We start from the raw sequence: 13,121 nt of genomic DNA, 5'->3' as shown, positions 1-13,121 counted from the left end.
AAACTAGCTATAACACCAAGTTCTTAGGGAGCCCACCAACTCAAAAAGATACTGATTGCGAAGAACTTATCCAAAGGTGAGAAAGTCTTAATGCTCTCAACATTGAAGGCCTTTGTCCTCACTCTGAGGGACCTCCTGACTCCTCGCTCGTCTCCTCTGACCTGAAACTGTTTCCATTTGTGTCGTCTTCCAGGTTTGTCAACCTGCTGAGGTCACTGCTAACATCCTGCTCAGAGTCAGGTTGTTCTTTAGACCCTCAGGCGAGCAGACTTCACGATGGCTCCTGTATGTGGACTCACCATGAAAGGCACATTTTTCTCCTCTGTGTTTTCACTCAGTGTTTTTCCCTCTTTTACTTTTTGTACCCTGGGTCAAGGCCAAACTCTCAATTTCCTTCGACCCCTATAGTTTTCTTCTTCTCGGCCCATATAGATAATACATCATATTGAGATATCTCAGTAGGCTCAGCAGGCTGAATGGACTCAACATCTCTTCTTCTTCTTCTACCAAAACCTAATCCTGTTACGTTTAGGACTCCACTTTTCCATGTCTGCCCTCGTTACATCAGGAACGTCCTCTTATGTGCAACTAGTTGATTGCTCTGCTCCACTAACACCAGAGTTCTGATTTCTCAGCCTCTCTATCTGCAGCAGAAGCAGCAGACCCCTCATGTTCTGATTTGTGATTTGAACATGTTGAGGTTGGTGCAGTCACAGAAGTGTTTGGGGAGGACAATAATAATTTGTCGTTAATTTCTTTAAAAAATATATATATGTTAACATAGTAACAATAATAATATAAACACTTTCAAACAAAAAATAAAACAAATGCAAATTGAAAGCAACATGTTTTTTTATTAAGTAAAAAAACATCATGGTAAAAAACAAAACTAAGTAGCATTATATTTTGAAAATAAAGTGACCAAATAAATGAAAGAGGTGGTACTGTTCGTCGATGGAGTGATTTGCTCGGGGCTGTTATGCACACAGTTCTGTTTATCTCTCTTGCCTATCCTGGGTTGACCTGCAATCCTTTAGCATGGCACACAAACAGGCGCTGACAGACGGAGCCCCCCCACACACGAGAAGAAATTGTGTCTACAGATCTCTGAATCCCTCCTCCAGCCCAACACCAATAAGAAGCGGGTCCGCTGCCTACCCTCAACTCCCCCCACCCCCTCACTTCCTCCTCCCTCTGCTCGCGCCTCGGTGGTCCCTCGGTGCCGGAGTCAGCATCACAGCCCGGACCCGCTCACCGACACAGGAACATGTTGCTTCACAAACTGGTACGGTAGGAGTTCATGTCTTTCCCTTTTTAACTGCAGGTCACTCCTGAGAGGAGACATCTCTGTGCGTAAATCCGTGCGCTTTTACGCATTTCACCGTGTGTTCTGGTAGTTTTTCATTGTGATCAAAGAGCATGTTCCCGGTTTCTTAGCTCTTTCGGAATACACACTATTTCCTTCGTGCTATTTAGCATTTACAGAACCATTCTAGATCCGTGAACCGACTGAAGGTGATTGTCATGCAGCCGCAGGAGGTCCATATTCACTTTGAACTAAACACGGCAGCGGTGTTGACAGGTCATCGTGAAATGCAGCCAGCAGGAGCTGTGTTAGACCACATCCAATAAAAGAAGAGCTTTATAATTCAGTCTCCATTTTTAGGTTTTAATGCTTCACAAACTTTCACATTTGTATGAGGTTTATTTTGGAGCCGACTGTGTTCTCTGTGAGTCATATGTTATTCAACAGACACAGCATTATGAAATAATCACACCAAATGAAAGCCAAACCGAACCAATTCTAACGTTACTTATTATTAATATCCAGAAATAGCTCGCAGGCCTTTTAGAAGAATTCAAACGTTTTATTCTAACTACAAACGTCCCGAGATATGTAGACAGCGTATTGTTGAGGTACATTGTGCATGATGCTGTTGATGTGGTATTAGATGTGATGGTGGCACCCATCAGGAGCACAGGAAGCTCTATGGAGAATAGTACTGGTGCCTCTCTAATAAATCATATTCCATTTACTTGTATATAGACTCTTCTTGCACTATTTCTATTTTATTTATATTTACTTGCACTATTTTATCTGTTTTATTTGTCTATAACCTATATATATGTTGCACTGTTGGAGGAGCCTGTGACCTACGTTTTTCATTGACATATCTATACACTGTAGCTAATGTACAAATTACAATAAAGCCTTGAATCTTATTAAAAATACTCAAAGTCGTGTTGTAAAAGCTGTTCACTATGAGCAGGACTTCACTGAAGACGCTCACCTAATGTTTAGAATCAGAATCAGACTTTATTCGTCCCAAAGAGGGGACATTTGTTAGAGCAAAAGTGCAGATAGAGACACAAAATAAAACACTATTAGATAAAGGGCATGCACATCATATTAAAAAAATAAAAGTTATTACAATTTACAAAGTACACATTCGGGTAGAAAGCAGCAGCAGCAGTTTGTATCAAATAAATGAAGTGTACCATAGGATGTGGTGTGGTAGAGCTAGATAACAGAGGTAGCCTACAATACTGCACATAGTTACAGATCCCTGTTCCAGTATTACAATTGTCAAACTAAGGAGGCAGCAGTAGTAATAAGAATGTTAAACTGCGTACATATTGCACATCAGTGTTATTGGACAACAGTTTACGTATGTTTTATAAAGTAGGAGTTATCACAAGTTATATCCCATCATTAAGGGACGGAGTGGCGCAGTGGGCTGTGCGTTGCTCATCAGACGGTGGCGTTGGGGAACTCTCGTGCGAAACCCGCCCCCGCCGCCACTGCGTCAGGCCGTTGTGTCCTTGGGCAAGACACTTCACACGAATTTGCTCCTGTGGCTACTGTCCACAGTACATGACCGTTACATGTATGTATGATATGTGTGTAATGTGTACTTGTAAAGCGCCTTGATGACTTCGAGGTGTGAAGATGGGCGGAGTGGCGCAGTGGGTTACATATGTGTAATGTGTATTTGTAAAGCGCTTTGAGCATCTGGAAAAGCGCTATAATAAATGTAAGGAATCATCATTAATATTATTATCATCTCTATCTTTAGGATTCATCGACCCACACATCCACAATGTGTGTGAAGAAGAACTGCTAATCAGTGAGATCTTGTGTTGTTCCTCTGTGCTCTGCCTCTGCAGCCGCTCTAATGTCTGTGTGTGTGTGTGTGTGTGTGTGTGTGTGTGTGTGTGTGTGTGTGTGTGTGTGTGTGTGTGTGTGTGTGTGTGTGTGTCTCTCAGTGTGTGTGGATCCTGTCCGTTCTCGGTGGCTCCCCCCTGGGTTCTGGATTTGTGTACGACCGGCCCAAACGTTCAGGAGAGGACGGGACGTCAGCCAGGACTGAGCGTGAGTACGCTGCCATGCAGAGGTGGGAAGTATCTAGCCTAAGTACATTTAGTAGGAAGTACTGTACTTAAGTAAAATGTTGAGATACACTTATAGGCCTACTTCAGTATTTCCATTTGTGCTACTTTGTACTTCTACCCCACTACAATTATTGAATAGCCTACCTTTAGTTACTTTACAGATGATGTGAAATATAATCAAGTCTTAAATCAGACTTTAGTTCCACCTGGAGAACCTGGAGTTTTTAGATGTACAGCAGAGAAAAGCTTTCCTGTCATGTGTTTAAGCTGTGGGGGGGGGGGTGAACTCAACACTGACTGTAACAGTGTTATCATCGCAGAGCTTTGGAGAGGTTCAAGAAGAAGCAGTCTGAATCAGAGCCGTCCCTCCCTACAGGCCGACAGACTGCGTGGGGCCTCACCTCGCGGAGGGGGCCTCATCTTGCGGAGGGGGCCTCATCTTGCGGAGGGAGCCTCAACTGAGCCGAGAATGCGGCGCACCTATGCGCTTATGCGGCGCAATTAGTGTGGCGCGGCACGGTTTCGCCGCTGCGAGGCTCCACTAGCAACCCCGTCCGTCCGCCCGTCGACGCTCCCGAAACAGAGGGCCTCATCATATAACTTTGCGTGGAGCCTCATGTTGGCCAGGGACGGTCGTGGTCTGAATAATAACCAGAAGTTTGTGCAGACATCTTTTCTCTGTCTCGCAAATCCTTTGGGGCTGCAACTAGAGATTATTGTCATCATGTAGGCCTATAGGCTACTCAATTTCAATTTATTTTCTTGATTTGTCAATCAATCATTGCATTAGTTTCTAAAACTCCTTACAATGACTTGTTTTGTCCTCCAGTCAGTCCAAACTCAGAGACATCCAGGCTGTCCCATCAGACAGATTTGAAGTCATGTCTTTAGGTTCTGACTTTTGTTTGGACAGAATGAGCGGTCTGAAGCCGACCTCCATAGAATTAAGATGGAAATGTTCTACAATTGTCCGACTATGTATGTGCCAAAGAATGAACTGAAACAAACCATCAATGATGACAATCATTGTAATTCGCAGCCCGACGTCTCCACCTTGTTCTCTGCTATCAGATGTAGGACAACAATGCGAGTGTCTTCAGCTAAAGTGAAAGCTTCTCAGAACTCTGTGTAAAGCTGAGGGAAAGTCACACACTCTCATTTATTTGCCAGAGTGGCTCAGCACAGGGATGTGAAGTGTGTTTTGGACCAGCTCTGATGTATCTTGGCCAAGTGTGTGTAGGACTTGCCTAAAGCTGCGCTCCAAGTTCCAGACACACGCAGAAAACAACCTCTGAGTTTGTTTTCCAACGCAGAGTCAATCTTGCTCCCTGTGTGAGCTTCAAGTGCAATCAGTCGCCCCAGCGCCAGCTGCAGAGACACATGTCCACCTGGCTGTCTCTGAACATGTACTGGATGAGAGCTGAGCAGCAGCTCCTCAGGAATGTCTCCTGCTCCGTTTATTTGCTGGATTTTTGATATGGAGTGTCTGCCAGTGCATATGAAATTAGGGAATAGATGGTGGTAGTGGCGGGGGGGGNGGGGGTGTTACAACGGATCACTGTGACCCTGTGAGGCTGTGATTGGGCAGCCGGTGTGTTTTTTTGAGGAGAGAGAGTGTGTTTGTGTTGCTCTACCTTGGGTCAACAGTGAGAGAGCGTTGAGGCTCAGCCTCGGTGGCAGGAGACCAGAGACGTCTGCTCCACTGTGCCATGGATTGTCATGGCAACCGGCGGCGGCTGCAGACCATATCGTTATATTTGGCTGCTGAATATTTTGCATTTTTGAACACACTTTACACGATCATTCAAACACACGCCACAACTCTACTTTGGCATACTGTTCTTGCCTTCATCTGAATCTGTTTACTTTTACATTTCATTTCTATAATTAGTCATAAAACTTCTCTCTATTTTTATAGTATAAAATAAAATAACAAGAGATTTTTCAATAACATAGTTAACTCAAATTGCTTTGATCCTTCAGCGTCAGTCTGGACTCACAGAGCCATGCATAATGTTCAACATAAATTAACTGGCTTTTCCCAGAGCTTTCAATATCATACTTCATGTTTTTTTCTTGACTTTATTTTGCCCTCAGACTTGCTAAGAATGACATCAGAATCATAAATATACATATACGTGTTTGAGAAAGCAGTCCACAGTGCCAGCATCACTTTCCTTTTGACTTTGATTAGAGTTGTGATTATTCCTAAAAAATCCTAATTCTGAAAACAATGCAATCAGTTGAAATATATAGACAGACAAACAGAGAGACAGACAGACAGATGGATAGATAGAAAGATAGATAGATAGATTGATAGATAGATAGATAGATAGATAGATAGATAGATAGATAGATAGATAGATAGATAGACAGATTGATAGATGAATAGATGTGTGGTTCATATTCCATTATACTTTTAGAATTAGCTCTGGGCCAATTACCAAAATGCCCTAATACAACCCTGCATTAGGGCATTTTGTTCAGTGGGTGACTTCCCCCAAAAAAACATTATTATCCGCCAGTGCAAATCAATGGGAAAAAGTCAACGCCTGGCACACTTCCTGGAGTCTTGGGTCCATTAGTCTGAGACAGAAGACAGTGTTGACCTTTGACCTGCAGTCCGCACTCTCCCAGCTGACAAGGGACTGGTGCTGCTTCACTCTGACTCACTGCTGCGCCAACTGGGCAGGATAAATCATTCACAGTGTAACACCTCAGCTCCTTCACACAGAATCCATATGCACATGCACATGCCCTTTCACACACACACACACACACACACACACACACACACACACACACACACACACACATAGATACACACCATGGGATTTGGCACAGAAGTGGTCAGTGAGTCAAAGTCTTTGTTCTGTATAAACAATTAAAATCCTCCAAAGGAGACATAATGATCTCGCTGGCTTCTGTCCACATTGCCCAAGGGAATGAAAAAATGCACACACACACACACACACACACACACACACACACACACACACACACACACACACACACACACACACACACACACACACACACACACACACACACACACAAAAACATTCGTATGTCCACACAGGAACTCACAAACTCCCTTTGGCATTCTCAGGTTTTCTCTGCGTCTGAGGTTGTTTTTTCAAAGGTGAGTGAACAAGGAGCATGTTGTTAGAATTGTAGCAATAAGTGGAGTGTGTCTCACGCTCAGATCTCCAGGATGTCTTCAGTTTAGCCGGGGTTCAGACTGTGGGTCGGGTTCCGCCGTCCTGTGGGACCTATTGGAAAGAGAGCATTATTGTGAGCTCAAATTACACAGCTTGGTCCCCGGAGAACATTTAAAATGTTGAGTTTGGCACATTGCTAACAGTTCTTTGTGACTGTATGCAATGTGAATTGTTGATTTGAAATGTTTTTGTTTGCCAACCACGTCTGTTGTTTTTGACATGGTGGTACGTTGAAATGATTTGAATGCAGGTCAGTCCAGGTCAATACATTTAGTCGACTTTAATGACACTTTTTGGATAGCATACTGTACAGTATTGTGTTATTGGTCCCACAATGTCCTCCCAGTTCCTGCTCATGTTTCTGAACTGTGGAAGGTGTTGAGTTTAATGACGTTGACATTTGTAGGCACCACTGGTGGCCAAACCAACATCAGTCATTCAAAGTCACGGTCAAATTGTTTTAAGCTGTCATAGTTACATTACAACACATTGATGGGGTTTCATTTTGAGAGGGAATATATTTTTTCTGCTCAATGGGATCACAGCAGCTTCTCCTTTTATTAGTAATGCTAGCACAAACTGAAATAAGAGATAAATAAAGCAAAATTAGTATCATAATAATAATATCACATTTGTATACACCACTGTATGTTAGAATATACATGTTATATAATGACATGTGATGTGTACATTTGAAGTAAAACATCTTCTGATTGTCAAAAGGAAAGGTGAGCGGTGTCGCCAAAAATTATTTCAATAGAATATCAATACACTTAGAATCAGCTCCATTACACTGCTACAGGAGAGCTCATATGACCATGACAAGTAAAAAAACATTTAAAATGATCCATCACACATCATACAAATGGCAGATTTACCATCTCATTTGAAATCATACCCCCAGCAACACTGGCGCTTGTTTATGATAAAGATGTTTTAACATTGCAAGAGTTGGCTGGTTAGCTCAAACCGCATTTTACTGTTAAAATCAATATACTGCTGAGTCACCAGATATTTATAACATTGAACATGAACAAGAAACTGAGGGATTTTTATTGTTTAATATTTTTGACATTTGATTTTGGATGATGCAGCGAATCATTGATGTTCAAACAGTTTTCAGCAGTGTTTCAGCAGTGTTCTGATAACGCTGAGCGTGTTTCTCTGCAGCTCGCTCAGCTCCTCAGTACGTGGCGTCCTCCGGCTCCTGCAGGAACAGGTGCTTCGAGCTGCTGGAGCTGGACCCCCCCAGCTGCCGCTGTGACAACCTGTGTAAGACCTACAACAGCTGCTGCTGGGACTTTGACCAGCTGTGCCTCCGGACAGGTACTCTCTGCTCTTTCCTTTTTTACTTCTGTGTAGCTTTGACTTAAGAGTTATGACTGAAACTGACCTGCATATTTGAGGTCTAATACATCTTTAGTCATAATCCACTTTGCAGTTTGTTGGCATACTTTTGAGGCATGTATCCCTATGTATTCTATTAAGACAGAGCGTAATAATGTTCAATGAAGGAATGTTTGTTCTAATCAGTTTGAATTTGAAATCTCCAGGGCTCTCTTACATATTGGTGAGTCTAAATCTAATGTGAACCATTTTAAGATCAGATCAAGTATCAGAGCAAATAAATCACATTTGAGGTGTGATCTTGAGCCCGATTGTCCAGATGTACAATTCAGTTTGAACAGGTTTCTTAGCTGTGATGTGAGGAATAGTTTGTTTCTTATTCTCCGTGTTTATGGGCAGCTTTCCCTCTGCCCTCCACGTCAGTGTAGGTGGTCTGATTTGAAGTTCTCTCCTTCAGCCTGGTGGTCTATGGCTTACCACAGCCTTGCCACTGTAATCCTGCCTGGGTCTGAACCTGATGATATACTCGGGTTCTCTTTGAGCTACAACTGTCATCTGCTGTTCTCATCTGGAGGATTTGGCCAGAAAACATGCAATATTGTCAATGTTAATCCAAAACTGCTGAGTGTTCATCTGTATGAACGCAGCCACACCACTGCTAAATGAATATATCATCTTTCATTTCTCTGCGCTGGTGGTTCCAGCAGTGATGTATGAGATGAATTGTGTATATATCAAAGTTTTTGGAGCTACTGTTGAAATTCCCTGCTGATCATTCTGTAAACATCTATGTCCCGGTACACAGAGGGGGGTTATGAGTGCAGTAAGGATCGATGTGGGGAGACTTGGAATGAGCATCACGCCTGCCACTGCTCTGAGGACTGCCTGGCCCGAGGAGACTGTTGTACCAACTACAGGACGCTGTGCAAAGGTCTGCCACTGTCCTGAACATTCAAGTACATTCAAGTGCATGGTATCCTTAGAAAATACATTCAAGAGTTTTTTGATGTTATAATTCGTCAATATGGAGCAAGTTTAGGAAAGTACTGAGTAAATTAGTATCACATAGACATTATGAAACGGACAAGTCAAATCAAGCAATCTGATTGGTTCTTAGCCGTGATATAATGAGCGTATATCACGGGTAGAATTGTAGTTACTTTTCACAAGTCATGTATTCCTCCACATCTGATAAAAAAAGTAGTGTGTGTAGATCGCATAGCATTTTTAAAAAAAAATAGAAGGGTCCTCACCTCCTCATCTGAAGCTATGATGCGCTAATGCGGTGGAATTAGTGTATGCACGCCACAGTTTATCCACCGCTGCGAGGTTTCCGGCGCTTGTTGTCCACTAGCATCCCCCCCCCTGCTCGCGACACAGATTGGGCAGGGGCGACCTTGTAGGTAGATCATGTGGACTTGGTCATATTAAAAGTAGCTCCCAAGCTCAAAAAGTGTGGGCACCCCTGGCCTAGAACAACTTCAACCTATACAAGTAACCACGTAAGCCATGCTACTGATGCTGGACAGTTTTTCAGTGGGTGCACAATAAACAGCAACATACACATTAATGTAAATAAATAGCCAAATAATGGATCAACGCTCTCTGTCTAATATATTCGCTAGATGTTAGTGTTGTTGCATAGCAACCACCTCGCACTATGTTTCGTGCAGAAGGCAACGGAGGGACTATTTTATTTTGAACATCATTATTTAATAATAAAAACTATTTAAATTAGAGTGTGTATTTTTCTTTCATATTGCCACACTTGGTAACCGTTTAACTTTTATAAAAGTAATAGCTCACTTCAGGCCGTGATATATGTGTCTTTATATCACAGCTAAGGGGCCGAACCAAACCCTTAGCTGTGATATAATGACCAGCCTAAGTATATTATCATATCAACACGTGTTGATGTAAATTGTAATATTTCAGTGTGAGATATTGAAGTGCAGTAAAAGTAAAACATTTCCCTCTGAAATGTAGTGGAATAGAAGTACAATGGAAATATTCAAGTAAAGTACAAGTATCCCAAAATTATACTTAAGTAGCCTAGATTACTTGAGTATGTACTTTACAGTCATATGTTAGATACCGTAAGTGTACCTTTAGCTAACCTCTATCTATCTAGCTGGGAATACTTTAGAGAAACTTGCCTGTTGGATTTCTCCTGGAGAACGTATAACCTGTTTTACCAAACCGCATGTGCATTATTATTACAAAGACTTCAAACAGGGAAAAGAGATCAGCGCTGATCTCAAAAATACATTTGACCAAGGATTTCTGTAGAATTCAGACAGATTTGTGCTGGACTACTCTTCAGTCAGGCTGCTTGGACACAAAGAAAGAAAGACATATTTTAAACATTTAGGGAGCTGTGTGTTCTACACTTATGTAAGTTAGGGTATAGGTGATTCTGAGTAGAGATTCTGCTGCTTTTTGAATAAGTCTTATTAAAAAAATGTCCTTTCCTTTTCTATAATACAAAAACAATGTATTAGCAAGCCATTCAGTAGCTTGTGATGTTGTATCATCATTTTTTCTCTCTCTGTTCTTCCTGTTCTTCCAGGAGACTCCTCGTGGCTGCAGGACGACTGTGAGGAGATCAAGACACCTGAATGTCCTGCTGGGTATGTTCACATCATCTGTGTTAATATAAAAACAGTTTCATATTCGATTTGCTGGGTAATCTACACTGACCAAGTTTGATTTTACACATTATCATTTTTGTTCTTCCTCTGGTATATGTGTGTGCAGGTTTGTGCGGCCGCCGCTCATCATGCTGTCTGTGGACGGATTTAGAGCTTCTTTTGTGAAGAGAGGAAACACTGTCATACCCAACATCGAGAAACTGAGTAAGACCTGCATGGGACTATGAGAAAAGATGTGTAGGTTTTGTTGATGTGATGATTTATGTAGCGAGGATCATAGAAAAGCTATAACTGATTTGTCGTGTTATAGTCACGAAATTAATCTATTGATTCATTGACACGATTTCCCCCATGTTTTGCACCAAATAATAACAAATTAGAAGGAAAAAAAAAAGATTTAAAAAATACAGATTTCAGTATTCTGAGGCTCTGAGCCCCATTTCTTTTCCTCGCGGATTGCAAAACAACTCAGACATTATACTATTCAAAATAAAAGGGTTAGGGTTGGGCTTAGGGTAAGATATTGAGTAAGAAAATGTTTTTATGAACCACACTGCTTCTGGTATTCCAAGACCCGACCGGACAAAAAGACGTGGTGCAGGCACGAAACATAGGCTACTACCAATAGAAATACATTGCTTTTAAAATCGTTCTGTGTGACACGAAAATCGTGTTGGCGAACACGAATCAATAGATTAAATAAATGTTGTGACTATAATTTCGTTATTATAATATAATATGGGTTGCTCAATGCTAAGGTAAGGCTTTCCTTTTCAGGAACATGTGGAACCCATGCTCCATACATGAGGCCTGTTTACCCATCGAAGACCTTCCCCAACCTCTACTCTCTGGCTACCGTAAGTGTTGCCATCAATAGTCAAGTAGTCAGTTTCCAGTTGTTAACCTCAGCTGTATCATCAAATGTTCTGCTAACACTAGCATCCAGCTCAAAGTAGGCTACAGCTGAGGCTAACTAATTGTAGCTGTAGCTGAATTAGCTAGCATGTTTCACTGAGTATGCTGTAAGTATGATGTAATGTTGACATTTTAGTAATGCTTTTGTATGGCAAGCATCTGATAGCTGTAATATCTAATAGGGCCTACTAGTAGGTTATAATAAGAAAGTGCTAACATTCTAACATGCTAACATGCTTACATTCACATAAGGTCCAAAGTAACTGTAGCTAAACATAGGCTAATTAATGCTGTACAGTTCACCAACATCCAAACAGAAGTTGAGTATATGAGAATGTAGTGCATGAGTATATGAGAATGTAGTGCATGGACAGTCCATTACTGAAGCATTGTAACAGGAATATTGAAAAGAAGACCAGTGAAGTACAGTTATTACAGTATATTGGCCTAATCCTAAAATCAGTTTAAATGGGTTTCAGGGTCTCTACCCAGAGTCTCATGGTATCATTGGTAACTCCATGCATGACCCTGTGTTTGATGCCACCTTCACCCTGAGGAGCCGAGAGAAACTCAACCATCGCTGGTGGGGAGGACAGCCAGTGAGTACCCCCTCTCCTCCTCTCTTATCCTCTTCTCTGCTCTCCTCTCCTCTCTCTATGTGTCCAGTGATTGTGAGCCTGAGTGGTGGTGGTGAAGGTAGAGTTTTTAAGGATTTTCGGGTCCCTGCTAAATGGGTTCACCAGCTGATTGTTTTTACCCCTATGTGTATGGTCAGTTAAGATTTGTTGACTGTTTACTGAGTAATGAGCAATTTTTTTTTGCCACCTCAGTCTATGTGGCAATTGTTGAGGAAATTGAAGCCAGCATTAAAAACATGGAACAGGGCTTACAGAGACTCTAAACCAGGGGTCGGCAACCTTTTTGATATGAAGTGCCATTTAAAAAAAAAAATTTTATCAGCGTGCCGACGATCGAGAAATATCAACGGGTTCGTGAAGTGTTAACTCAATCCGATGGGTAATCCTCGGACAAATGTTTACGGTCGCGTCAAAACGCAAGACACAGGAAATCAAATTCGTTCACCGCTAGACGAGTAGCTTTATTATACGATTTCCCGCCTGACCCGATCACCGAACTTGAAAGGGACGAGCCGAGGCTGGCATCAGCTCCTCTCCTCTCGTCTCCGTTGTCGAGTCCGAATTATTGGTGAAATCGAATTTACTGACCCGTCTCTCCGCCGAGAAGACCCTCCGGCAACTAAATAATCGACAAAGAAGACCAAGTGTTTTGTAGGTCCTGCAGACAAATAGACGTACGGAGCAAAGTGAAGGTCTTGTATTGTTGCAAGGGAGTGCAGCGATGACGGTAAGGTGTGTGTGTGGTACGTGGTCGGTGTGGGGAGAGAAGAGAGAAGAATTTCCTGTCGTAGATTAGGATGAACATACTGGGATTAGTATTGTACACACAAGACCCTTAGTGTCTTGCTGCTAACAGGCAATAAGTAATACGGCATATTGGGGTTAATAAATATACACATTTACACATTCAAACACCCTGTCCAGGCTGTGTGACGAAGGGCGTCGCTCCGATGGCG

General features: G+C 42.1%; 1 protein-coding gene across 1 annotated transcript in view; it reads right to left on the bottom strand.

Annotated features, from left to right (window-relative positions):
• Positions 1 to 4,416: 4,416 nt before the first annotated feature.
• LOC104949499 (ectonucleotide pyrophosphatase/phosphodiesterase family member 2-like) overlaps positions 4,417 to 13,121 on the bottom strand; it is a 23,920-nt gene continuing 15,215 nt past the window's right edge. Inside the window, exon 12 of the mRNA XM_010775862.1 lies at positions 4,417 to 4,452. Coding sequence (XP_010774164.1) covers positions 4,417 to 4,452 — 36 coding nt within the window. The remainder of the gene's footprint in view (positions 4,453 to 13,121) is intronic.

This window comes from Notothenia coriiceps, unplaced genomic scaffold (assembly GCF_000735185.1).
Source record: "Notothenia coriiceps isolate Sejong01 unplaced genomic scaffold, NC01 NC01_scaffold00016293, whole genome shotgun sequence".
Classification (NCBI taxonomy): Eukaryota; Metazoa; Chordata; class Actinopteri; order Perciformes; family Nototheniidae; genus Notothenia; species Notothenia coriiceps.
This window is presented reverse-complemented; position numbering and strand designations above follow the sequence as displayed.